The 27,993-nt window shown below is 42.4% G+C and overlaps 1 protein-coding gene across 1 annotated transcript; it reads left to right on the top strand.

The window, feature by feature from the left end:
• The first annotated feature begins 8 nt into the window (after window positions 1–8).
• On the top strand, window positions 9–27,967 carry MIA3 (MIA SH3 domain ER export factor 3). The gene is made up of 28 exons (XM_036404628.1): window positions 9–183; window positions 871–1,004; window positions 6,114–6,200; window positions 7,796–10,730; window positions 11,653–11,946; window positions 13,616–13,677; window positions 14,779–14,910; window positions 16,141–16,162; window positions 18,228–18,316; window positions 18,438–18,515; window positions 18,611–18,721; window positions 19,521–19,592; window positions 19,798–19,902; window positions 21,090–21,212; window positions 21,316–21,433; window positions 22,095–22,150; window positions 22,231–22,321; window positions 22,431–22,569; window positions 24,149–24,250; window positions 24,351–24,411; window positions 24,532–24,567; window positions 24,659–24,726; window positions 24,978–25,075; window positions 25,192–25,323; window positions 25,529–25,597; window positions 25,693–25,769; window positions 26,609–26,765; window positions 27,128–27,967. Exons 1-28 carry the CDS (start codon window positions 9–11, stop codon window positions 27,370–27,372), a joined length of 5,868 nt encoding a protein of 1,955 aa, XP_036260521.1. The 3' UTR covers window positions 27,373–27,967.
• Window positions 27,968–27,993: the final 26 nt, after the last annotated feature.

Here is a 27,993-nt window from a genome sequence, read left to right as displayed (position 1 = left end):
TCGCCGACATGGCTGCAGCCGCGCTGCCGGAGCCCCGGCTGCTGCTCGCCCTGCTGCTGCTGCTGCTGCTGCTGCTGCTGCTGCCGCCGCCGCCTCCGAGCCCGCGCTGCGCCGCCGCCACCGCGCCCGACCTGGGCCGCCGCTTCGCCGAGCGCAAGCGCTGCGCCGATCTCGAGTGCAGCAGTGAGTGGGGGCGGCGGGCACGGCCCCGGCGAGGGAGTTGTGGGGGAAGATGCCTCCCGGAGGCTCTTCCCGAAGCTCCTTCCTTCCGCCGGCTCTGGCACAGAAACTGGGGGGAATCGGGGAAACGGGAACGCGACGCCCACGCGCGCCGTCCCTCTCTACTCGGCCAAGTTTTCAGATCCCCGCTGCTCCCTGTGTGGTTTTCTCCCCCGCCTGCAGAGCCCTCTCGTGATAAACCCGCTGTCTGGGTGTTCTCTGGGATAATTTCAGGACCGGTTCGCTGGGACACAGATGTCGTCTTTCTGATTTAACATCAATAATGAGCTTCATAGCTCACCCCTGACGTGTAGTTCTCCCGTGCTTTGTCAAACCTTGTCTTGACTAGAATGCTTGCTTTACTTTTTTAGCTATAGCTTGCCTTTTTTTTTCCTTTTTTTTTAGTTATAACTTGGCTTGTTTGTGTTAGTTATAGCTAAAAATTTCTTAGTTGTATTTTCAATTTAGTTATATTTTTATTAATTTATTAATTTATTAGTTATACTTTCAATTTACTTTCTTATCTCTTGACCCAATCTAGAAAATAGCAAAGTGATGCATGTGAGGTCTTGTTTACTGCCAGTTAGCAAAGACACTTTTCATGTAAATTATTTTTAAAGTCATACTCTTCTCTTTGTTTTCTTTGGACAGTGTTAATGTGCCGAGGGAAGGCCATGCGGGATTTTAAAGGTCCGGATTGTCGCTTTGTAAATTTTAAGAAGGGAGAAGCAGTGTATGTATATTATAAACTAATAGGAGAATCCACTGAGCTTTGGGCTGGAAGCGTAAGTACTGTAGAGCATTTCTTCTGTTTGCTCTTCTTGGTAATCTGTTTTCATTCGTTTTGCCTTGTAAGAGAATGCTTGGAGTTTTGAACATGGCTAAGTAACACAGAGAATGCTGCTTTGTCATGAGGCCGGTGGGAAATAGGATGAGGTTTGATCAAACCTGAGTGCTGTGAAAAATGGGCAACTCTAATGTGTCTAAAAACTGTTAGAAAACTGCCTTTGTGTTGAAAACCTCCTATTGCATCACTGTCAGTGGTGGTGGCTACAGGGCCACCTGGAAGCTAAGCCTCCCTTCCCATTTAGGGAGGCTTAAGCCTGTGCTTGTGTTTTCCCATGACGTGGTCTCATCCTGCACTCTGTAATCCTGCTAAAGATCACTGCATGTGCATGATTTAATAGTGCTTCTCATCCTAATATTCTTCTGACTTCTTCCCCTTTTTATCTATGCTGCATGCAGAGTTGGAGGAAAAATAAGTAGTAAAACTAGAAAGGATTAGGGTAAATTTGATTTCTAAAAAGTCTGTCTCTCTTAGCTCTGCTGTAGCTTGCAGAGTAGTGGCCTTGCCTGAGTCATCATCCTTGGACAATCTGAGAGGCTTCTGCTAATGGGGAAGGAACATCCCCATACTTGCAGTTACAGTCGAGCTCCTCTCGACTTTCATAAGCACCTTATTTGCCTGGCAGAGGCAGAACTGAGATATCATGGAGGAAGAGCAGTTTCTCTGGGCTCCCATTGAAAGTGTTGGCAATCCAGAAGTTGCTTAGACCTAGTCAATGTTGCTTCCTCCTCATGTTTCCCCTACATCCTTTTTAGTGTCTAAATTGTTTACTTCAACCTCTTTTCTTAGTCTAGTTTTCTACAAAGGATAAACAATTTTGACAGTGGTCTCGGGTGCTTGAAACCACGCCTGGGTGTTGACTGTGGGGCCAGTGGTTTAGTGAAAATCAGGATGTATCTGTAACCATTTCAGGCTGGGCGTGGACGGCCAAGCTCTCAGTGGGAGCTGAATCCAATTAAAACAATGCAGAAGTGAACAGAAAAACTGAAGCGCATGGTTAAAAAAGAGTTAATAATTCTATCATGCTGGTAATTCCCTTCTGACATGTACTGTACCATAAATAATCTGGGTAATTAGTTGGTACAGGTTTCCAGGGCTGCCAGTTCTTGAGATGCAGAGTAGCAGCATGGGGCTAATTTTGCATCCTCTAACAAGGCATAATGTGGGCTGCAAGATCAGACAACAGGTTAAGGTAATTGCTGAGTTAATATTCAGTTTAATTATTCACTGATAGGCAGCTCATGCAACAGTTAGGTGTGTCTCCAAGTTAAAAGGATGTTTGCTTTGAGTTTAAAGTAAAAGCTGCAGTTGGCAGGTTGGAAAGAATTGCCAAGCTCCATTTTATTTGTTGTCATTTTTCAACTGTGTTACACGATTTTCCGTGCTCCTTTTAGGGCAGTGCTGCCAGACTGATTCCTTTTGGTTGGTGGCTATAACCTTTATTTCTTTTATCCCTCTTGGATTGACTGCTGCTGCATTAATCATAACACTGCAACAACCAGCATGGAAGCACTGCAGCAGGGTCAGAGGTGCCTGCCTTTCCATTTTGAGTAGGGCACTGGCACAGCTGCCCCTGACTCACGTATAGCACTGGGGTCTCTCCTGTGTCGTGACTTTCTGTGTCAGATTTGGCTGGGCAGCCTGATTTCCTGTGTCAGATTTGGCTGGGCAGCCTGATTTCTCATGCCAGGTTTGGCTGGGCAGCTTGATTTATGCAGGCCAGCCATGCCTGCTGTGTGAAGTCTTGGAGCCAGGGGGAAGCTGCTGCTTGCTAATTAAAACCAGGCTACCTAGTGAGGTCTGCCATCAAAAGAATTCCAATGCCATGGAAGGCATACTCCTTCTGCCATGGCCCTTTTGGGATCTCATTGCATGACTTCATGTGGGCTTTGTGTGCATTATTTGATCCCATCCATGTACCATGCTGCCTTTTTCCATTCCCCAAAGTTTTTTTGGGAGAGGATTTATTAGTGCGGAGTAGAAGCTATGAAATCAAGGGCTAACTGGAGTTCTGATTGTCAGTTGTGAGCAGAGGTCGGGGGAATATGTGTATGAGAAGCTTCAACTAATGCAACCTGGGGCTTATTTCAAACAAGTTGTAAATACAGATTCTAATTCCAAAATCAATTTGAAGGAGCCATGAGAAATACAATAGTATTTCTGACCTGAAGGGAGATGAACTGATAAGAAGAGGAGCCTTTCACCAAGGCTGAAAAATCTATAGCAGTTGGGACTAGGCTTTATTTGCCTTTGCTTTTCTAATTCACTCCACCCTTTCCGAGCCATTGTTGATTTTTTTTTTCCTCGTGCCAGCAAACATATTGTATTTTGACAAAATAGCTCCTTTATTTTGTGATGCCAGTCTTGAATACTAAATTGCTTACAGAGCACCCACTGTGTTCACTGGATATTTTACATGTGAAGAAATTCTGGAACTCAGCTGTAATAAATATACTGTGCATTATATGGCCTGTAGTTTTTAGCAGAGCTCTCTAAACCTCAATAGTAAAGCAAAGCCAAATGCTTGGAAAATACTCTATGACCATTATTTAATAGTCATTTTATGTTATGAATTTCATTAATACATCAGTTGCAAGAAAATGCTTGATTTTTTCCCCCCAAAGCCAAAAGATAGAGCATATCAGGTGCTCTTGTTCTCTGCACAGTGTTCTGCTGTAAATCAGTCTCCTCTTCAGTATCAATGTTGTGTTGCTTACACCACCAAGTTGTTGTATAGACTCCTGTGCATTTTTCCTGTATTTTGACCTCACTTTAGCAGGGTCCAAAACTCCAGAAGTACTTCAGATCATTCAAAGTAAAACCTGCTGCTTTTTCACAGAACATTTTGTCAAAGACACTTTAAGGTTGTTATTTTATCTTACGGCAAAGGGATGAACTTAATACTTTTGATTCAAGGTTGAAAAAAACATTTCTGGCCTCATATTACAAGGAATGGACTTAACTGCAGATTGTGGCTTCTTTGTGTTGTTTTTGGTTTTGGTTTTGTTTGTTTGTTTTCAAACCTTGTATATAGGTTAGTAGAAAAGAAGACAGGATGGATAAAATTAAGTAAAACAGGAAGACAATATTTCTGGAGAACTCAGAGGGTCAGGGCAATACTGTGTTTTCTTACCACTGCCAATGCTCAGCAGGTGCAAACCAGCTCTTCTTTGCCCTGTGTTCTGAAGTTTTAGTTACCTGTGCTTTAGGGATGTGGGCTTTAAAATTAAAAAGATTTGAACATCATCTTCCCCAGCTGTCTGTTTTCTGATAGATAATGTGAGAGTGTCGCTTCTTGGTTAGTGAATCTGCAGCAGCTGCCTGTGACATGTGGGCACCGGGGGGGCAGATGCTGTACACACAGCCACGTGTTTTGTCCATGCACAACTTTTTAGTTGGGAAGAGAGTGGTTATTTCTCCCTTATACACTCGGCATTGATAGTGCCTTTCCTCTGTCGTGTCTGTAGAGAATGAATGTTTGTTTTATTTGCACAATGAGGCATTTTTTTCCCCTCACAAGAGAGGACTTGTAAGGAGAGAAGCAGATGAAATTTTGGGCAGGCAGATCCCATGTGGCTTATAAACCACAGAAGTGGCAAACTGGGTCACTACAGAGGATGTGAATGGTCAGCAGCTTGGATTGCAATAAAGGAGTTTCAAATTGTGATCCCTGATTATAATGGTTGTTACAGATATTAGTCTGTAAGGTGGCTTTGAAGCTCTTAACTTTTGTTTTCAGTAAGATAATTAAAAACTAGAGTTGAAGTTTAGAGAGAGAAATAAGCCAATTTATAATTAAACTCTAGGGTACAACTCAAAGACAAGCTTTTGATGTTACTTGTCTAAATGAATTTCCCATTCCCATTGGTAACTCCCAATAGTAAACATAATTCCCAGTAATAATCATGCATACATGATCTGTTTTCAGTAAGAGAGCAATATGTGTTTACAAAAGGTGGGGAGGGAACAGTGTGGGGTTTCTTAATACATGTGTAACTAACTTCAGAGGTATCAACTATGCAAGGTAAGATCTGAATGAGAAGTAGTTTAAAAAGGAAGTCCTGTAATGTATCAGTTTGTACTTTGTTTTGCATATCAAAACAAACACCTCCAAAAATTATTAGGACATATTATTTACTAGATACTAATTTCTTCTTTTTTTTTCTTTTTTTTTAATACCACTTTTTTTTTCCCAGATATTTTGGTTGTCTAGGAACTTTGTACCTTTCTAGATGTTTCCACCAGACTCTAATTACCTCAATTATCTAATCAGTGTAGTGATTGCATGCTATTAATATTGGCTTCCTGACAGCCATTCTCAGAACTCTTAAGTGTGAGCATTACTCTGTGTAGATCATATCTGGTGAGTGATAAAAAAGATTCTTGTCTTCCACTGTTTGCCTTGCCTTAGCACATTGAAAATCACCATTCTGTGACTGATTTTTTTGCTTGTGTCAGGCACTGAAGAGAAACAATGCATTCACAGAGGAGGGGGGGGGTATATTTTCCACACAGGTTTTTAAATGATTAATTGTGCATTTTATAATGATGCAATTTTGCATTTCCCTACAATCTGCTTTAAGAATTTTTTTCCATAAGTTACAAGGTGAGCGTATTTTGGGCTATAACATTGTGCGTGGATGTAAATCTTATTCGTCAAAGATCCTCTTCTGCTTGCTACTTGAGAAAATCCTTGAGGTGTGTGTGGTGCCTCTGGTGCCTGCACAATAGCAGTTAAAGCAATTGAGTCAGAAGGCCTGGGATTTATTCCCAGCTCTCCTAATAATTTGTTATAAGTCAGGCTTTAAAACATGAACAGTGAAACTTAAACTAGCTTCACAAGGCTGTTGTGAAATGTAAAACCTCAGTGAAAACTCTGGCATAAACCAAGCATCACTGGTCTTCTTTTATTCACTGCGTTAAACTTCATTTAGAATACTTGAGAGTCAGTTCAACATATTTGCTAGTGGTGTCTGCAGTTTTTTACATAGTCATGTCATTTCTAAACCTTCTTTACTGTTTTTCATTCATGTTTGTTCTTTTGCAGGTTGGAAGTGATTTTGGATATTTTCCAAAAGATTTACTTGAAATAAATCATAACTATTCCAATGAGGAGCTAGAATTACCAACAGATGTAAGTCTTACTTGTTTTGGTTTTTTTTCTTCAGTTGGGGTTTTACTGTTTCTTACCTCGGCATTCAGTAAAATTCCCAAGAAAGAAATTTGGAATACTAGTGATTTTTAGTACTTTTTGTTAGTAAGCAGCTACATACTTGCAGAGGTGCACATGTATGTATGGGGGGTAGAATGTTTGTGCAGCTCTGTATGTGGATGGGTGTGAAAGCATCAACCCAAAATGTGGGCGTTGACCTTTCTTTTCTCAAATGTTATGGTTTTCTTCTAAAGAAATCTGTTTGGATTGAACTCTATGCATCCTGATAGCTGGCTTGTGCATAGGCCTTCTGGTGTGTAATCAAAATGGCTCCTTTTCCCAAACTTTCCAAGTTTAAAATACTGTCAGAAGCAAACAAAACTGGGTACACTCAGCCCTTTGATTCTGGAATTGGTCCTGCAACCCTTTCACACGACTGGCCTTCATGCACTAATAGCAGCAACTCTAGAGTTGTGTCAGTAAAGCCTTTTTGAGGCTGTAGCTTTAGGCGTGCTTGCAGCACAGAAAGCCGAGTGAATCCTGCATCCAAGGTAGCAGGGCAAGGGAGGGTATTCTGCCCCTCTGCTCTGCTCTGGTAAGACCCCACCTGCAGTGTTGCATCTGGCTCTGGGGTCCCCAGCACAGGAAGGACATCAGCGTCTTGGAATGAGTCCAGAGGAGGCCACCAAGGTGATTTGAAGGATGGAGCACCTTTCCTATGAGGAAAGGCTGAGAGATACGGGATTGTTTAGCCTGGAAAAGAGAAGGCTCCAAAGAGACCTAATTGCAGCCTTCCAGTACCTGAAGGGAGCCTATAAGAAAGATGGAGAGGGACTTCTTATAAGAGCATGTAGTGACAGTACTATAAGGGGGAATGGCTTCAAACTGAAAGAGAGCAGGTTTAGATTAGATATTAGGAAGAAATTCTTTGGAGGTACTGAAATAATTTGCCCAGAGAAGTCGTGGATGCCCCATCCCTGGAAGTGTTCACGGGCAGGATGGATGGGGCTCTGAGCTACCTGGTCTAGTGGAAGATGTCCCTGCCCATGGCAGGGGGTTGGACCTTGATGACCTTTAAACCCTTTTCAACCCAAGGCCATTCTATGGTTCTATGAAATTGTGTCTCACACTGCTTCTATTTATTTTTCAGAAACTGTGTGACAGACAGGGAGCTCCTGCTTGGAGGACTTGGTCCTTTAAGGGGACACCAGTTAACAGAGGTTGTGACACACAAGCTTAGCAACATTTGTGTTCTTCTGTTCACTGGCATTCAGCAATAGACTTGTTCTTCATTCAGTGCATATGGTGATGAGTGTAGTGTAAAACTGCCACCTCCATTGCTGCCTTACACTTTGTTCCTGCAAAACCTCTTTATTTAGGTTTTTTTATGAGCCCTTGGGCAAAACCTCCACTGATTTCAATTAGAGCTTTGGTTAAGGAGTCAAGGGGTTAATTTTATGTGATTAACATAATTTACTTTGCTGCTGCATCTCTCTTTAAGTAGGTAAATGTTTTTGGTCTCATTACTGCTATAAATAAAATTATATTTTTTGACTGCATGTTGTTTTTCATTTCAGGAAACAGACTTTGTTTGCTTTGATGGAGGAAGGGATGACTTTGATAATTATAATGTGGATGAACTTCTGAAGTCATTGCAAGAGACAATAGCAAATGAAGGGGAAACTGAATCGAATGATCCAGAGACAAAACCAGCTGAAGGAATTGAGAAGAAGGATAAGGAGGCTGAACAGACTGATAGAGGAAAGTCCCTTGGTGCTTTGGAGACAGACAATCTTGAGCAAAGCGATGAAGAAGAAAAGGAAAACCTTGTTTTGACAGACAAAGTTGACAATTCTCATACAGAAGGAACTGAAAATACTGGGGAAGACTCCAGTGTCAGTAGTCACAAAGAAAACTCTCAGGGAGATCAAATTGCACATGAGCACTTGAAAGGAATGCTACATGGAAAATTAAAAGGGCTAGAAAGTGAAAATACAAAAAACACTAGTATTCCTCAGGGTGAAACCAGCCAACTTGACCAAGAGAATGAAGTCAATGCCTATACCCTTTTAAACAAAGAGCTCTCTGTGAACTTAAAAACAAAATTTGGTTCAACTGCTGATGCTATTGTATCAGATGATGAAGTGACTCACCTTGTAACATCACTGGAAGATGATTTAAATGAAGATTTGAGCATTAATCCTCACAATGAAGAGAAGGAGCCAGAGTTTGCAGATCAGTCTGCAGAAATCCCTGTGCTGTCTTTTATGGCAGAGGATGAAATTACATCCCCTGTGGATTTAGAAGATGATGGAAACAATGACGTGGAGTCACAATATCACAAACCCGATGAAGATGCAAAGGGTGCTACAAAGCTAAATAACCAAGGAGACAATGGGGAGGAATGTGATTCAGACGCATTAATTCTTAAGGATGCCTTCAGTGAGAGCAGGAACTCGGGTGGCAGTGTAAGTGTAGACAGATCTGAATCTAAACAAACAGAAGAGAAACAGGAGGAGGTGGTGCTAATTAGTAAAAGAGAAGCACCAGCAACAACTCAGCCTGAGGATCTCTCCAAACAACTCCTTGGAAAGGAACCTGTGGGTACGGGTTCAAAAGAAAAGGCCAACAAAACTGAACAGTTGGAAGAGCAGCTCACTGATGGAACAGAGTCACATTCTGCAGCACTGAAAGGTATAGCTGTGCCTGATCCTCACGCTTTGCCTAGTCCAGGCAGTGCTCTGGAGTCCAAATCATTTCTTAAAAACAAGGAAGATGCTTCAGAACCATTTGACGATGATATCAATAAAAGTCCTGAAAGAGTTCCACTTGCTTCAATAGAGAAAAGTGAGAAACAGTTTGAGGACAATACCTCGGAGGAGTCCTTGGAAAGTGATTTAAAGTACAAAAGACCATGGGAGAAAACAATGGAGAAGGGAGAAGCTGAGAACAAGCCTCCAGTTGATGTTTCAGCCAGACCAGTGGAAGAAGTAAAAAATCTATCTCAAGATGACCTAGGGGATACTGACCTCTTGAGACAGAAAGTGGAGCATGAAATGCCTGTTGTGGAAAAACAACTTCTCAAACATGAAGAAGATTTAAAACAAATAGGGAAAATTGATCATGAAAGTAAAAATCCTTCCTCTTCTAACAAAGAACTGGAAATAAAAAAGAGAAAGCTGAAAGAAACCCCTGCAGAGGAAGGAGACCCAAGCTATAGTGGAGCTGTTGAGCAACCTAGGCCATGGGAAAATGAGACTGAGTATTCAGAGGCAGATGTGAATGAAAAACTTTCAAGAAATCCTGGCAAGATGCCAGTGTTTAAAGAAAGCACTGAGAAAAGTTCCCCTGAAGAAAAATCAAAAAGCGCCACAGAGAACACTAATACAGATAATCTTACTCGTCAAGGAACTGCTCATCCTGAGGGTGCAGGATCAGACAGAAATCTTGGCAAAGATTTGGCTAACGAAACAACACAAAGAGCAGAATTGCAATCTGAAGAGCCACATGCTGAAGATGACCCTGACCTGAAACAAGTGGATGATGAGCTACTGGAAGATGAGAATGCAGCAAGTGCAAAGTTGTCACAAGCAAGGGCTGCAAATGCCCAGGGTAATACACTAGGTGGTGAAAATACAAATCCTGAATTAGAAAGACTCAGTGAAGCTGTTTCAGGAACCCCAAATCCTACTTACAAAACAGGAGAAGAAACAAACTCATTCCCTAAGGAGGATAAAACAATCAGCATGCAAAATGCAAGTGGGATTTGGAACAAAGAAGTTGACATATCAGTAAGAAAAGATGCTAAATTGGATGAGATGCAACATGTCACGGAAGCTGATGAGGAGTCTTCTGAACCTGAGGAACTATCAGCTGTGGACGAACATAATTTCCAATCTCCTCACACAGAAGAGAGCAATGACCTTGACCAAAGGACAGATCATCTCCCAGAGGGCATTTCACAGAAAGACTCAAAGGAGGTGCAAAATTTAGGGCAAACAAGAAATGACCACCAGCAATCTGCATCTGTCCCCAGCCCTGCAGACAGCTCAGAAGCCACCAGTGACATGGTAACAGACTTCAGTGAGTCTGTGAAGCGGCTCTCAATAATGAGAGAGTTCCTGGATGAAAAGCGCGTGATGCGCCTACAGAAGTACCTTGGGCTCCAACACGTGGTAAGGGTTGAAGCCATGTTCCACGACATGAAAGTGGAGATGGAGCTTGCTCGGAAGTCGAGCCAGAATAATGAAGATATAGAGAAAGCTCTGGATGAGATACTGGAGTTTTCAGAATCGAGCATTATGGATGTTGTAGGAAAAGTTCTGGATTCCAGGGTAGCAGAAAATAAGGAGGAGGTGGTGAAGGAGATGGATTTGTATGATGAGGAGAGTGCACTGATGGATGATATTCAAGAGTTAATATATTCATTAAGAAGTAAATATTCATCTGCTGGTGAGAGTGTTGCACTTGCTTCTCCTCCAGAACAGGAAGATGACCAGCTGCACATTGAAGGTAGGATGTTAAACCAGTTAATAAATAGATGAAATGGAAGTAAAACCCTGTCTCAAGCAACACTAACACAGAGAAACTTTAAGAAGAGGGTGAGTGAGTAGAATCTAAAGAGGTCTTGTGCAATAACCTGGGATTTTGCTTATTTTTAATGCATATTTTTAGCATTGTGATGAGAGTGGCTCAGGGACAAATCCTAAGGGAAGGTATTGAGTTCAGCCTACTTGTTCTTATGGACCGAGTTCTGTGTAAGATAAGTGAGATCCATGCATGGATATGGTCATAAGGAGCCATTCAGGACAAGTCTGTACCTCCTTAAGAAACAGGGATTCACATATACTAATCTGCAGAATTTTCTGGAGGGCTTTTTTTTCCCCTGAACTAATTATCACCTGATTGTGAGAGATCTGGAGATTAATGCAAAGTTCAGGTATTAAATCCAGGCACCTAAAGTCTTGTATGTCCTTATAATCATATTTTTGCCCACATTCATAAAAGAGTGCATAAGTAGCAATAACAAACAAACATCTTTTGATTGGGCAAGAACCAGAGGTAGGGTCTTTTGCAAACTTACTGGGTTTTCTATTAGTGTGCAAGAGGTTAAGATACACTTTTAGTCAGGCTCCTCTTACAGTAATACATGTTAAGTATGCGATTTTTGATAAGGTTACGAATGATGCAAATATTTCACCTTGCAGTGTTTCACTGCAAGATCAGTGGTTGATATCTTGCATGAATTTCATACAGACATTTAATTAGATGTTACTGAAAGTTGATTGAGAATATACTGGAAGCAATATACAAGCTGAAATATTTAAAAAGTGTCAAGAAAGCTTGGTTACATGCAGCATTTCACTGAAGGTAGCTGTGAGTAAGTAATACACATTATCTCAGTGCTTAATTCATATCTCCTTGTCTGTCACAGATGGTGCAAAAGAGGCTGAATATGATAGTGTTTCCACCAGAAACCCAAATACCATTGATGAGGGCAATCAGGAATTTCCTACTCAGCAGCTCATTGAAGATAAGAGGCCAGAGCAGCCTATTGAGGAGGAGGAGGAGAGGGCTGTCAGTGTTCCACCTGAGCATGAAGAGGCCAACTTCTCAGATAATGGAGAAGCTGAAGAAGGGTATGATAGTGAAAGAGGATCACTCCTGGAAGATACTTCCTTTGGGTCAGTTGATTCAGGAGAGAGTGCCAGCGAACACATTGCTGAAGGTAACCATTTGGGATTGGCTTATTTTGTTCTTTTGCTCTTGAAGACATGCATGGTTTAAAGGATTTTTAGGCAAATAGCAGGAGTTTTCATTGGTACTTTCATTTTATGTTGCTGTAATCCTCATGGCTTTCCCTGATTGGTGACAGTCCCTCTAGTGGCAGTACTGTATTGCTGTACAATATTATGTACAATTACTGTACAGATTTAGCACAGCAGTTTTCTACTATGATTTGCAATGCAGGAAAAAGGAAAGTGCTCTTGTGAGTGTCAGAGTTAGAGCTCTTTGGACTGTGTCTCAGTATGACTGGCTTGTGGACTGTGTCTCAGGATGGTAGTGGAGAAAGAGCAGAAATCCCTGGAGGCACACCATCAGCCCAGGTTTCATCCTCTTTTGCAGAGATTGACAGCCTAAAGGTCACTTTCTATAGACAGGACAGCCCACAAAATAGTGTGCCCTCTTTTTTAGCCCATGTCTCTGGGCCATATTACTTTCCAGGAAAGGTGGTGTGTAGCTTCCCCCTCAGGCAGCTCAATAATTACTCTGTGTGTTAGAGTAGGAGAAATGTTTGGCTCCCTCTGGCTGAGGCCTTACCCCTCTGGAGCTAGAGTGCTGTCTCATCATTATGCCAAGGAGGGATCCTGTTACTGTCATCTTTCCTGGATCTGTTTTGGTATGAAACAATCTTTGACTGTATTCTCAGTGCTACTCTCAGTTTGCTGTTCTGCCTTCACTTCTGATTATGCTTAATAATTCTCTCTCCACTGAGCATTTAGGAAAAATCCAGGCACATCTTCTTTAGCTTTTGTACATTGCTGAGGTGCTGTATCATCTCCAGGGCCAAGTGCTTTTGAGCAGCTTCTAAGATCTGAAGGAAGCTCTAGGTTGAATGCCAAGAAAATTAAGGAATTTTAAATGGCTAGTGGATAACCTATTGGTTAAGCAGTCAGATGTTCAGCTGTATTTTAGACCATTTTCCATTTTTTCCTTAAATGTAGTTAAATGCTGCTTGGCAGGAATTCTTAGGAGGGCTGGTAGAAGTGTTGGGAAGTAACAAGGTGGACAATGGTAGAATGGCTGGTCACAACTGCTGTTCCGTGGTGTGACAACAAGCTGGGCAGGTGGCTGTGGAATCTGCTGGCCCAGATGTGTGGCAGAAGGAGCAAGAGGAGAGGGCAGTATTCAGGCCAGGGCAGACCTGGAGATGGTTTAAAGCTTTTGCCATACTTACAGAGTACTGACAGAGTTCAGGAGTGTTTGACGTGGTGTCATTCTTGGGGATGTCCTGTGCAGGGCCAGGAGTTGGACTTGACAGTCCTTTGTGGGTCCCTTCTAACTTAGAATATTCTGTGGTTCTGTGAACACTGCTGGGAACTAATCGGAAGGATTCGCGGTTAGGAATTTAAGAGTGTCTGCTGCTCTGATTCACGGCTGGAGGAGCTGGGTGTTGTGCTCTGCCTGGGGCAGGCTGGGCACCGTGTCACCGCACAGACGTGTCCTGTCCTGCGGCACCCCTCCTAACGCGGCCGGTGGAATATCAGCGCACTTCCCAAGGGCTCGCTGCCTCTTTCCCCAGTGCTCCGGCGCACCGGGGGCCGTCCTCCAGCGCGGTGGCCGAGGAGGCTCCCGTGCGGCCCGTGAGGTGACGCCGCTCCCCTTTCACCCTGCAGGTGCCGATGCGGGCGCCGCCTGGCGGGGGACCCTGGGCGAGGCGCGGGAGCTGCTGCGGCGGGTGAGTGGCGGCGGCGCGCGCCTTGTGACGCAGGCGAAGGCGGGGAAGCCGCGAGGGGTGGGGCCTGAGGGAGGGAGGGCTGACGTGTGCCTGGTGCTCCTGGGCCGCCATGGATCCCGCGGGCGGCAGCGGGTGGCCGGTGGAGGAGCCCTCGGGGCGGCGGAGGCTGTTGCAGGTGAGGGCAGGGAAACGGCGGCGGGCGCGGCGGAGGTGTTTCGGCGGCCCGACCCGGGCGGTGACACACCTGGGGGCGGGTCCCTGAGGCGGTCACCCCGGCGTACCGCGCCGTGAGGGCGGCTGGCATTCCGCGCCCCCAGCCCGTAATGTGGGGCAATCCCGCGGGAGAGGAGGCGGCCGCTGGCGTCAGGGATCGCTGCCGGCCTCCCCGGATGGCGGGGAGAGCTCGCCCCCCGGCCGGACTCTGCAGGGGCAGGTGTGCGTTCTCCTTTCTGTTCCCTCCTCTGCCGGCTGTGGAGAAGGTAGGGAGAGAGAGGGTAAGTAGGAGGAAAGGAAGGGAGAAGGCAGCGGCTTACGTGTGGCTCGCACAGTTTGTTCCCTGAGCGCCATGCCATGTCACTGTGAGCCCCTTAACCTGTACCAAGCATTTGCACCTTCCCCAGGTGCTCTCTGACCTCCAGATAGAGGAGGAGACTCACGGCATATGACACTCTGACAGGGGCAGCAGCTGGGAGAAGATCTGAGCTATTTGCACTGCATTGGTACAGACATCCAGATGTAAAACTGTTTGGGTTTTTTTTCTATAGTTTTCCATCCATATAGCTTTATTTGGAAACAGGTCAAATAACTACCAGTACTATCTAACGCAAATTTGCACATCAGTGTGTACTTATTTTGGTGCAGCTCTTTTTTGCCAGCAGACTGTCACTATCAGGTGTCCTGGTACTTGAGAGTTTTGCACTGAAATATGAGCACTAGGCTGCTCTGAGGTTTTCTTAATTTTCAGTTTGCAGAGAAATGGCAAGAAACCTTCAGATAGTTCTCTGGTTTTATGAGGGGAACAAAAGCACCTGTCAGACTGCTTGTTTTACCCCCCTATTTAATGAAAACGCACTCATAGCTGTCACTGCTGTTGGTTTGCAGTTGGTCGCCACGCTGCCTGAGGAAATGCGTCCTGGGCCTGATTTCCATGGACTTCCATGGGAACCCGTTATTATAACTGCCTTAGTGGGAATTGTCACACTTGCTATATTTTTCTGGAGAACCTGCCTTTCAGTGAGTATACTTCATGCTTGCAAGCCCGCTGATGTTTCACCATCTGAATGGTCCTTTGTATGGTTAAACTGTTTCAGCATTACTGAAGTCAAAGCAATATGTAGTCTTTTGTGTTTTACTTTTTCTGTTTAGAGCATTGATGGGAGCTAAATGCTGGGCTGAATAGCTAAAGTAAGTTGCAGTACTAAGAAGCATTTTCTATAAGCTGGTAATTGAAGATTGCTTAGTAAGACGTAATTTCAAAAGCAACATAGAGGAGTATGATGTAAATAAAGAATGCTGTGGAAGGGGTCAGCATATCTTTGAAATGAGAAGGTGCATAAATGTGTTGTTGGCTATATCCAAAACAAATAGTTAATCCTCCCCACTTCATGTTGTCCAGCTGCTTGCAGGTAGTGCATTTAGAAACCTAAAAACATGATATTAATTCTCATTGGAGAGCCTCTTCCATTTGTCCTCATTCCTACATGGATAATTTTCTGTGCAACAAAAAGTCTATCACCAATTCTCAACTATAGCAGTGCTTTTCCTTGGGAGCTGAGAGATGAGAATCAAATAGGCAAATTTATTTTACAGCTGTACAGTTTAGTCATGATATGCTCTAGAAATCTGTGGAATGCTTCATATTTGCCTGACACAAATAAACTAAAACTGCATCTTTTCTGTAACGATAGTTTTTTTTTCCCTTGCTTAGTTTTGGTATTGAGTACACTGGGTCAGTTTCAAATGCAAAAACCAGTGTTAATAGAACAGTGTACAAAATCTTCTGAAAGTCATCTCTTATGGAGGTTAATTTCGAAACAAGCACCTGTCACGTGCTTTAGAGGGTACACAACTGGGATTCAAGGTTTTTTTTTTTTTTGTGTGTGTGTTTGCAAGGGTTTTTTTTTCCCGCTTGCCAGTTTGTGGTTTGATGCAAAATGGCTTAATACAAAATGGCTTCATTTTCTGCGCAAATTATCGGTGGGCAGTTACTGGTGTCCCTTTAGTGAGTGAGTAAACAGACCTTTACTAAGGCTCTGAGCAGGGCTTTAGCCTGGGAGCTTTTATTAGAAAGCAGCTTAAGCTCGTTTGTAGTGTTACTCAACACTCATTGGCAGTGATAGATGTGTTTTCCATATGCTGCTTTAACCTGCATGGAAGTGGTCACTTTTTTCCATAGGGAATATTAATAACATTTTTCACTTATCACTTTTTATGGCTAATCTTTTTGTTTGTTCTCTTCTGTAGGTAAAGAGTAGGATATATCAAGGTAAGTTTCTTCAGCGTAGTTGATGCTTGGGCATTAGTTTTGAATATTTATACTGTTTCAGAGGACCCGGTATCCATCTTCACTCCCTTTCAAGGAGAATGCTCAGTCCAAGGTTACACTGTAAACTTGGCCAGTAAATGATACTTAGTTGAATCTGAGGGTTTAAATTTTGCCTTTTATAATGCTTTGATCAGGAGAAACAATGCAATTTGCACCTGTAAAATAAAGGTCAAGGAAAATCTCCACTTTGCTCAACATAAATGTGAACGACTGGTTCATGGGGCAGAATTTGTTTTGACTTTCTGACCAGAACTGGGTCTGCCTTTGCTTGCTGTTTGCTCAGAAAGTAGGAGCTGGTTCCTTTTGTTTTTTGGATTGAGGGGAGCCTGAAACTGGCTGTTGTGCAGTTGCAAAGAGACACTCTTAAATGTAGATCTGAATATGCAGGCATTCCTGTGGCCAGCACATCACTTTTTACATGAGTTTTTCTCTGGCTTCAGGTTTATAAAATTAAGTGTACTGAATAGAAAAAAAAAATTCAAAGTAGGGTGATTGTTGGAATTCATAATTGAATAAAAAATGCAAATTGGAAGAGTTGTCTTCATAGAAAGTCTGTCTCTTCCTCCCTCACATTTTACTTACCAGTCATTTCTCTCTAGTTTCATTGTGGTTATACTGCAGTTTCCTTCAATACAGCGTAGAATTAATGAGCTGAAAAAAGCCCATCTTAGATCTCTGAGGTGATTTCTGTAGTGCAGGAAGAATATTGGTATCGGTGGTGCAGAAATTACTTAGCAGCCTTCCCTAAAAAATCAAGGAACATGGATTTAATTCCACCACCCAAATACTCTTCTCTTTGATGCTGTATAGAAACTACTAAAGATCAGAACCAGTAGATATTCTTCAAGCGTGATACAGGCCACATTGTTATTAACATCTTTATCCAAAATAGAGGAATGCTAACAGTGACAAAAATGCTTTAAAACATAGCATAATGCTTTTAAACTCCAAACATAGCAAAAACTCCAAACAAACAAAACATAGCAAAAATGGTTTTAAACTCCTAACTTACATTTGGAGTCCCAAGGATAAAAATGTATTATGCTCTCTTAATGACAGTAGTAAAATTGGGAGGCCAAGCTAATGCAGGGATTGCTGCTTCCCTTAAACTACTGAGAGCTATCTTGAACCTTGGCAGCCACTTGCTGTCTCTCTTTTCCCAGAGTGGGAAAGGCCTGGAATTCACTGTCCTAGGAGCCCTCATGTGGGAGGGAAAGGAGGAGTAGCAGTTGCCATTGAACTCTGTGGGATGCAGTTGGAACAACCAGTACTCCTTGTTGTGCTGCAGAGATTGCTGTGAAGCAAATGGTGCTTGAGGCAGTCAGATCCAGGTCAAGGTGGCTTAGGACTTGAAAAACAACAACAACCGGGTGTTTTTTAAATAACTTGCAATAAAATAATTGAAGTATGTTAATGATTTTCATTTAATCCTAAGAGTTGGTTGGTGGCTTGTTTAGGGTGAAAAGCTAATGCATGCCTGAAGGCTGCTGCTTGGTCACAGCCCTTTTGAGGTCTAAGCAGAGCAGCTCCTTAAGACCTACTGGTGCTGTCTCCCAGTTGTCTCTGTTCTGTTCCTAGTAGATCTTTCAGAGCTTTCATCCTCTTACTGTTGCTGATGAAACATTCAGCTTCAATAGAGCAGAAAGGTGGTTGTTAGGGAAGGTGTTGGATCTCCCTGTCTGAGACTGCTCTGAGATCTTCACTGTCAACACACCTCAGGTCTGTGTAGCCAGCACCTCACTTTGCTCTGGGTTCTGGGAGCAGCCTCTGTGAAGTGGATGCAGGAACTTTGTGCTTTGTGTTAGCTTTACTGTCTTGTTTTAAATTCTAACTTGAAGTGAAAGCTGGAGATGCAGAAAGGGCTGACTGCCAAGGAGTTAATACTCTCCTGATTTATTCTTTAGTTATTACTTGAAAACATTCCTTGAAGTGGTAGTAATGATAGCTGGGTTTTTTTCCCCAGGGTATGAAGTATAGTTACTTTAAGCTTTCTTTTTCTTCCTAGTGACTGAAGAACAACTTGCTGAAAAGATTAAAAACCTTCTGCAAGAAAAAACAGAAATCTTAGAAAAGCTGTCAGAATATGATCAAAAGGTATTGCTCTAAGTTGTCCTTTGTTTCTTAATTTTCTATTATTGCTTTAATTACACAGTCAATGCAACATCTTATATTATGTTGACAATTTCCTCAGTTGTGTGTGGTTGTTTGTGTTTAGATAAAGGAAGCGAAGGAATCTGTGAAAGTGACCCAAGAACAAAAAGACATTCTCTCAGATGAAACTGCAGGGCTTAAGGTAAGAGAAAGTTAACTGTCTCTGTACTGAAAGCAGCAATACAAATAAAAATAGTTTGCTTTAGGTGGGTCTTTTACACTTTTTTTTTTTTTAAGGACACTGTAAAAGAATTGGAAGAAGCAAATCAGCAGCTAGATAACAAAGTGAAAAATCTGCACACCATGCTTGAAACAGAGAGAAAAAAGAATGAGAAGAAGCAGAAAAAGGTTAGAACAATTACACTTGTGTCTTACGTTGTCATTAGCTTGACACGCCCTAAAAGCCGGTCATGACCTGATGGGTTAGATAGAGGAAGAACAAACAAGGTGACCCACCTACAAAAAGAGAGATTAAATGAAATTTTAGGTTTATCCCAAGATCAAAGGATTAATCTGTTGATTTATTTTGTTTGGGGTTTTTTGGGGTTTGGTGGGGTTTTTTTTAAGATCTTGATGGACTTGTGTGGTTATGTGCTTTCACATACAAACAGATTCATTCAAGTCATGGGCTAGTCTAATACTTCCTAGCTGGCCAGGAAGTTCCTTGGCAATATAAGCTGAAGGCTTCGATTTGGGAAGAGAAATTTTCTTGTACTCAGAGCAGCATTTAGTTCTACAGTAAGTGTGAAGATCTCTGAACTGTCTCTCTTTCTTGTTGTCCAGAGATATTTTCTCTTTCTTCATTTTAAAGCCCGATTTCCTGTATCAACAAGCTCTTTGGTCTTGTTTTGGTCAAAGGTTGCTGCTAATGATAGCAGTTCCTCTCGTTGTGGACTGCACAGGAAACTTCTTGGCCACAGACAGGCAGAGTTAGGGGAAGAAGTTCATTTGAATTTGCTGAGTGTTTCTATTCCTTACCTTGTCAATAAGGTAGTGCTATGTTGCTGCTAGCAAATGGATGCTTGAAATGGAAGTTTGTTCCTGTTTTGACTTTGCTTTTATGCTTCCAAAAGACATAGGTTAAATCATTACTCAGGCTGAGGTTTGTGCCAGGATAACAGTAAATCACTGCTCATCTTTTTCTTAGCTCTCTGAAACCCAGAAGTCCTTGGAGAAGCTTCAGGAAGCTATCACTATGCATTCTGCAGAGCTTTCAGAGGTAAAGAATTATTTACACCCTCTCAAGAGTCACAAGTTTTTGTACCAGGAAAATTCTTACCTATGGAATAGAAAATGCTGGCTTGGCAGATTGCAGGTTGTTTGTGCATATGTACCTTTTTCTTTTCCATTTAACCAGGTTTTTTGTAGCTGTTGCTCCACTATAGTTTGACTTTGTCTTCTTTTCCTTTTTGTTTTGTGTGTAGGTGCAGATAGCCCTTAATGAAGCTAAACTTAGTGAAGAAAAGGTGAAATCTGAGCTTCATCATGTGCAGGAAGAGAATGCTAGACTGAAAAAGAGCAAGGAGCAGGTAAGTTATGCCTGGGCCAGGCAATCTTGTCTTTCAAACAAAATATCTGGCTTTTATTCCTAGTTTTTTGAGTGTAGCCTCAGCAGATCTCTGTTTTCTTAACATGGCAGAATTCCATGTTTTCTGTTGCCATGATAAAATTCAAATGCTTTGTGCCTGCTTGCACACGCTGTTTGTGCAGCTGAGCCACATCTCTGGTATGAAGGCTTTGCCAGTTCCCCTGATGCAGTTTTTGTCAGCAAAGTCACAGAAAGTCTGTGCTGAGGTGGTTATCAAGGCATGATGGAAATATTGCCACTTGGGATCCAGGCTCAAGGAGGTAACGGTGAAGAATTGCCAGAAAGTGTGACTGTGTTCACAGGGGTCCCAGGATGAGGGAAGAGATGAGGATCTGACTCCATGTTTCAGAAGGCTTGATTTATTATTTTATGATATATATTACATTAAAACTATACTAAAAGAATAGAAGAAAGGATATCATCAGAAGGCTAGCTAAGAATAGAATAGCAAAGAATGATAACAAAGGTTTGTGGCTCGGCTCTCTGTCTGAGCTCTGAGCCATCTGGGCCGTGATTGGCCATTAATTACAAACATCCAACATGAGCCAATCACAGATCCACCTGTTGCATTCCACAGCAGCAGATAACGATTGTTTACATTTTGTCCCTGAGGCCTCTCAGCTTCTCAGGAGGAAAAATCCTAAGGAAAGGATTTTTCATAAAAGATGTCTGCGACAAGAAAGTATTTCAGAAAGTAAAGGTAATGGGGAGGAGTTTTAGCCCTGGAATGTCAGGACAGTTCTTTTCCAAATGATTGTAAATATCTGTTTTCTTTCTTCATATGGGAAGTATGTGGCTTTTTAAGGAATGTGTTGTGATTACCTCTGGACGGCAATTAATTTCCTCATATTTTGAGGTGTGTGAGCAGTTTGATGTTGGGATGTTAGCTGAGAAAATGTCAAATTTCTAAAGCTACCTAATAATAAACTGCAGAAAGATTCCCAGCATCCAGTTCTGCCAGTGGATCAGCAATGAGCCTGATAATTGAAGTTTACCCTTTATCTGTGATAAAGGGTAAACCCATGGTGATCAGTTATCATCAGAGCTGGTAGTAAAGTAGACTTTAATTGCATACACCATGCACTAAAAATACAGCAAATAATCATCTTGCCTTGGTGCTTCATACAGCTGCTAAAAGAAGCTGAAGGTTGGAGTGAGAGGCATTCTGAGATCCATGAGCAGATTCAACTGTATCAGAAATCTCAGAAGGACATAGAAGAGACACTTGCCTACAAAGAAAATGAAATTGAAGTAGGTTCTCTATAATCAGCTTGCTTTCCATATTATGCATCATAAAATACTCTGTCAGACTTCACAAAATGCAGGACAATTGAACCTTTGATTTCTTTACTAGGTTTTAACCAATTGCATTATGCAGCTGAAGCAGTTGGACATGGATTCAGAGGCCAAGAAGGATGACAGAGGGCATGAGTGGAGCCCAGAAGATGATCTGGCCAATGGAGAGTTGCCAGGTACGTTTATCCCACCTGAGGATCATGTGGTGCTGTGCTCATGGCATATTAGAGAGGGAACAAGAGGGATCCATGCATATAGAGCTGCCAGCTTGAATCGTCAAACACAAAAATATCGCTCACTGAAGGGAGGAACTGGCTACAAGGTCAATAATTGCTTTTAAATTACCTTTTAGGTAATCCATGAGTGTAGTGACACAGTTGTAAAGACTCTGTATAAAGGTTGGTAATTAAGAGCATTCCTAAAGCTGAGAGTCTCAGTTTTGTGGTTCTGGTACATTTATTTTTGAGATAAATTCTTAATGAGCTTTCTGCTTGCCTCCAGATAAATAACTAATTTAAGTAATCACATTTTTTAAATCTGAAAGACCAAAATAGATGTTTTCAAAGCTATTGAGGCAGTTTGTTATTTGTGATGTTGCACACGTATTTGCTGCATCTCTAGTATTGAAATCCTTTTTTGGTATTGTTTTTTATTTTGGTCCTTTTTTCTACTTAAAGTGTATGTAGGTTGGAAATTCCCACTTCTTGATTTTTGGGTTTTCTTTTGACCATATGAGGATGTAGGGATTGAAGTGTAGTGAGTATTACTTTTAACAGTTGTCCACAGACTTGTTCATGATTAAAAAACAGGGAAAACAAAGATCTTTTCCTCTTCTAGATACTGAGAGTGAGAAGATGAGGACTCAGATTAAGCAGATGATGGATGTCTCCAGGGTATGTTGCACAAGTATCTAATTATTGCAGTCACATTACTGCTATTCTTATGATCATAAATTCTCTATTCCTGTTTTCAGGTCAAAACAATGTTATCCATAGTTGAAGAGGACAGAAATCTTCTGCAGTCCAAACTGAATGATGAAGTAACAGCAAGGCATGAGCTGGAAGGTAGGTCTAGCAAAATAACCGCTTAGGATGAAGTGCTGTTGGTGGCTTAAAAAAAACCAGAGCATGTAAGTGGCCATCATAGTTCTCACTGCAACTGCTTCTCCAACAGAGAAGATAAAAACATTGGAACACGATTCCTCTTCACTGCATACAGCCAAAACTCAACTGGAAAATGAATGCAAAACTCTTCGGCAGAAAGTGGAGATACTTGGTGAACTGTACCAGCAGAAGGAGATGGCACTCCAGAAGTAAGCCTTTCCTTACTCTGTCTGTTGTATCTTGGGCACTGCCCAAATGCTGTTTGCTCAGAAGGCTCAGAGAACTTGGAAGTTGTGGTTGGAATGAGTGATAGCAACTCTTTTAATACAGCTGAAGCTGGCATCCTTTCTTTTTGCCACCATTCCAGAGATTCTAAAAAGACTGTCAGTATGCATACAACATATTGCCTTCTACTTTTAAACTTCTGGAGAGGGTGGGTGGGTGGCCAAGCAAATTCTGCGGTTCCTCTGTTACATCATCCAGAAGTGTCAAGGGGAACATAGGGGCCGTTAAGATTCAGTGAGTCTAATTCTCATAATGTAGAAACTTCAGTATTTCAGCCTTGTGAGCTTCTTGCATTCTCAAAGGGCTAAATGAAGGCTGAATTGGTGATGGCAGTTGAGAGGAATGAATTGCCAGTGGTAAGGATCTGTTCTGTATGTGTTCATTTCTCATTAATTTGTTTACTTACTGAAATGTCTGTAATACCATCTCAGTTTTGTGGGGAAATTTTGAAAATAGGATTCAGGGACATTCTCAGCTAAATTCTGTAGAAAAACTGAAATTATGATGGAGAAGCAGTTGAAGTTCCTATGGTTTAAGTGTGTGGGCTGGGGGAAGCACAGGGTGGGAATGAGGCTGTAGTGAAACTGCCTGACCTTGTAACTTCCATGGATCTATGTGTAATAAACTTAGAATGGAGAGGTGGAGGGTAACCCATCTTTCAGGGAAAACTTCATCTTGACTTCTGTGAAGAATTTCTGTTCTTTCCAAAACATACAGGAGACTGTTACACTGCCTGTTAGTACTTCTTTATTAGAATGAAGAACTTCTTGCAATCTTGCAATTTATTTTTTTTCTGCAAAACTGCTTTGACTTTTAGCCAAGGAAATGGATTATGTTGAACTGGCTATTAGCAATAATTAACTTGATATTAGTTAAATGTTTCCAGCTTTGTGGGGTAGCTCTTGTAAGTTAGGAACACACTATAGACTTCTTAAATACTTCCAGAAAAATATCAAAAATCAAAAAATTATGAACCATGAGGTTATAAAAAGACTTTGGAAATTGGTTGTGCAGTGAATTGGTATGGAGAATACTCGGGAAAAGCTTCCCACATGGTTAATAACTATTGAATGTGTTTGTCACCTGGGCCCTAAATTTGCCCCTTCTCACCACACATCCATTTCTTCATTTCCTATGGTTGGTGTCAGTCCAGTGGATTTCCTTATTTGTTCCTTTGTAAATCTGGATTGCAGTCTGTGGCATTGCTAGGAAAACTGCAGGATCTGAAGGGGTGAACTGTCTGGAGTTGATAGATTCTGACAGATCTTCAGAAGCTGACAAATCTTTCTAGTCAACTCTGTAATTTTAAGGTTTTATACACAAAGGGTTTGTCTGTTGGTTTCAAAAGACAGGATTTCTGTCTCTCTTTCTAAAAAAATCTCTTTTTTGTCTCTGTGATTTCACACATTATTGTAGATTTTGATATTGCTGTTGTTGGCAGGATTTTGAGTTGTAATAGATGGAGAATGCTGGACTGTATGGTGCATTTTTTTCCCTATGCAGAAAACTAACCCAGGAAGAGTATGAGCGTCAGGAGAAGGAGCAGAAATTGTGTGCTGCAGATGAAAAAGCCGTGCTGGCCATCGAGGAAGTGAAAGTTTACAAGTAACTTGAATTTCTGAAGATTATGATTTTCCATTTATTTCAGCTACTGAGGAAAATTTATTCCAACATCTTTCCTTCCCCTCTTTTTCCTTTTGTACAGGCAAAGGATCCAAGATATGGAAGAAGAATTGCAAAAAACAGAGCGATCTTACAAAAACCAGGTAAACTTCTTGCTTGCTGGTTGTTGTGCCATCTTTTTCTGCATCATTCCAGTGCTCTGTGGTGAGTTATTGAAAATACTGGTAGTTGGATAAAAACTGAATGGCTTCTTTCCTTCTCAGATTGCTGCTCATGAGAAAAAGGCACATGACAACTGGGTAAGAATGTTTGTCCTTTTCTGATGCCAACAGTTTATATTTGATGTCACATTGGTGCCATTAATGTAGTTGACAAAATTTTCCCTACCAGCTCATTGCCCGCTCTGCTGAGAGAGCTCTGGCTGAAGAGAAAAGAGAAGCAGCCAACCTGAGACAGAAGTAAGTACAGAACAGACCCACTCTATTGCTCTTTGAACATGCTGGGAGTTGCCTTAGGGGGAAGCCCAGAATGTGCAGTGCATTTTTAAGTTACTAATTTTAACTACTGTTAAACTGTTTTGATGGCTAAAATAACATTTCTTGGTGAAAGCTATAACATTTTATACTGCAGTTTGTCTTGTTACATTATAATAGATTCAACTCATATGTGTTGTTTGAATAATAATGAGACCTTTATTTTCCAAAATCAGATTAATAGAGGTAAACCAAAAAATCATCATGCTTCAAAGACCAGTCATTGTAAAGCCAACTCCAGGCAGACCTGACCGCCAGATCCCACCACGACGAGGTAAATGCTGCTGTTTCTCCCAAAACCTTTGGTCTTGGAGTCAGTACATCATAAAAACATAGGGCTGTGCTAAATTGTAGAAAAGTAAATCAAGTGGTTTTATTTCTTTGGCACAGGGCCATTAAGCAGAGATGGCTCTTCTGGCCCATCACCTGTGAGTGGAGGAAATCCATCCCCTACACAGATGATTGATGTCCCTGCCCGGCCCCTCTCTGCTCCTCGAAGGGAAGGTGTGAGGGGTGAATTTGGTAAGCAGCGAAACTCCCCTTTTTTGACAATTACCTCTTAGGCTACAAACCCAGGAACACTAAGGTCAGATATTGGTTCTAGGAATGTTGATATTGATAACTGCTTTATTAATACACTAATGAGTGGTTGGTGGTAGGGTTTTATTAATAAGAAATAGCTCAGGCTTGTGTTACTTAGGGTCTCTGGGTTCTTGTTTCTGTTAAGGTACAATGGTGGATGGCCCCTCTGCCCCACGAAGGCCTCCAGAGCTGCCTGGAAGGATGTCTGTTCCTGGTAAGTTGTGGGGTCTGCAACCAACTGCAACTTATTCATTACTCTTTCCCTTCAAAAAGGCAATGTAGGACACTTACTCATGGCTCTCTTTTTAGATATTGGGCCTGCTGTGGCATCCGTAATTAGCAGTGAGCCAAGAACCTCTTCCCCTTCCACAGCAATTGATGGAGTGGTGAGTTGAGAACACCTCAGCCATCAGGAAACCTTTTTAATATGTGATTCACTGTACTTCCTCCTGCTTCTTTAACTGTATCATGTTCTTTCTTGTCTGTATCCTGTCACTACCCTTTTTGCTGTTCAAAAAACCCCCAAAAGCAACCCTCTCCCAAAGAGTCTGAAATCCTCAGTGTAACTACAGATTCACCTTCCTCCATGGAACTAGTTGCAGTGAGTATTCCAAGGCAGGAGGTGGTGATGCTGCCTTGATGGAGAGGAGTAACAGACTCGGTGTTCTGAACTGCTGAGTAACAGCTGCTCTATGGAACTAACCAAGGGCTTGTCCCTCTGTCTCAAAGGGCTTCTCTAATGATGAGTAGTTGCTCTCTGGTTTTTGTGGGATTGAGGCAATAAGATGTTTCTTAAGGACTGTGGGCAAACTCTTTGGAGTGACTACAACAATAATCCTATAGCTGACTTACTTGTGGTGTTTAAGCACAATTCCATATATCATTCAAAGTTCCAGGTCCTTTACCAAAGGGTTGTCCACCCTTGGACAACCTCAACAGTGCTTGAACTTTTCTTTGGTACATCTTCATCTTAACAAACTTGTCTCTATAAATCGCTCACTCTTGGGTAGTGCCAGCAGTGTTCTGGGAGAAGGGATGATGATGGTGCAGTAGCTGTCCCTGTTTTCTGCCTGGTTAATGTGGTTTGGAGTGTGTTGGGGTAATTTTTCTTTCTTTCCTCTCCCCCTTGTACCTGTTTGCCTCTGGGTAAATGGTTGGGTTGTTCAGCAGTGTCAGTGCTTGTCTGCTGCAGTAACTCACTGAAGTGTAACCTCATCTTGCCCAGGGTAATGCTGGTGCCAAAGGCCCCTCTCCTTTCCCTGGGACACCTCTGATGAGCTCCCCAGTGATGGGGCCTCCGCCACCGCCACCCATTCGCTACGGACCACCGCCTCCTCCTCTGCGGGGGCACTTTGGGCCTCGGCCTCTCCCTGGGCCCCCAGGTATGGCTGCAGTGCCCTGTGCTGACACTTCACTTCCTGGAGCCTGACTGCAGGACCCAGAGCTGCTTTTCCTAAGCACATGGCTTCCTCATGCTTCATGGGCTTTAGCTGGCTCAGTAAGCTTGGATTGGGTGGGCTTTCTCAAGGCTACTTAATGCCAAGGTATTTTTCCTTGTTTACTCTGAAATGGAAACCAGCAGCCAAAAGTCCCTAGAATAATTTATGGGCTTTGAAGTCCTGCATGCAACAGTGATCCACTCCAGAGCTGCTCCAGAAAATGACAAACTAGGAACTAATCAGGAGTTTCTCTGTTTAGGTTAAAGCAAGATTTCATTTAACTCCATCATTTCCTTTCCTTCTAGGTTGTGGTCCTCCCTTGCCACCTCCAGCTGGAAGAGATTTCTTACCTAGTTCACGTTTGCCTCCTGGCCCACTCCCGCCTCCCCCTGATCCCAGAGGCTACACATGTGGGCACCCTCCCTTCCGCCCCCTCGGCCCTCCTGGCCCCCGGGATTATCCTCCAGGCCCTCGGCTACCCCCGCAGGCTTCCAGGGACTATGCTCCTTCTCCCAACAGAGACTTGCCTCCGCCAGCACCCAGGGACTGAGGGCAGCTGGCCCCAAGGACTATGTGCCTCCCCAGTGCAGAATCCATGCCTGCAGCACCCAGCTGGCCCCACAGACCCGGTTCCTGTGTGCACAACTCTAGGAAATGGCTCTTGGTTTGAAGATATTGGTCTCATTTCAGTATATCTCAGCTTTTGCAGGATTAATTTTTATCCCGTTGCTACAGATGTCTTACACGCATTTATGATCACAAACTCATCCATCCATTTGGGCTGCAAGAACCTTTCTGTGATGGACTTGAACCTACTCTACAAGTGCAATAGGAAGGAAGTACCTGTGTGGAGAGTTTTAATTCAATGTAGCCTTTGTAACCAGTTGGCGAATGAACTAATTTAGTTAAAAACATATATCAAATCATTTCCTGTGGAAATAATTTTTTAAGTAAAATGCTATCCAACCTGCCTTCTCCATCCCATCATTGAGCTGCAGTTACTGTAGGCCAGGGGTTTACATGAGGACTCTGAGGTTCTGGGGTTTTTTTCAAAAGATGTCTGGTCAGAGATCAGAAGCACAAATGACACTGTATTCAAAGGAAAGTTATAATAAAAAGCAAAATTCCTTTTGCTAAACCCCAAAGGCTTTGTTTCAGTGCCATGTTTTGT

The sequence above is a fragment of the Molothrus ater genome, chromosome 3 (genome assembly GCF_012460135.2).
Source record: "Molothrus ater isolate BHLD 08-10-18 breed brown headed cowbird chromosome 3, BPBGC_Mater_1.1, whole genome shotgun sequence".
NCBI lineage: Eukaryota > Metazoa > Chordata > Aves > Passeriformes > Icteridae > Molothrus > Molothrus ater.
The sequence above is the reverse complement of the archived record's forward strand: the minus strand, read 5'-3'. Positions and strand labels throughout refer to the sequence as shown.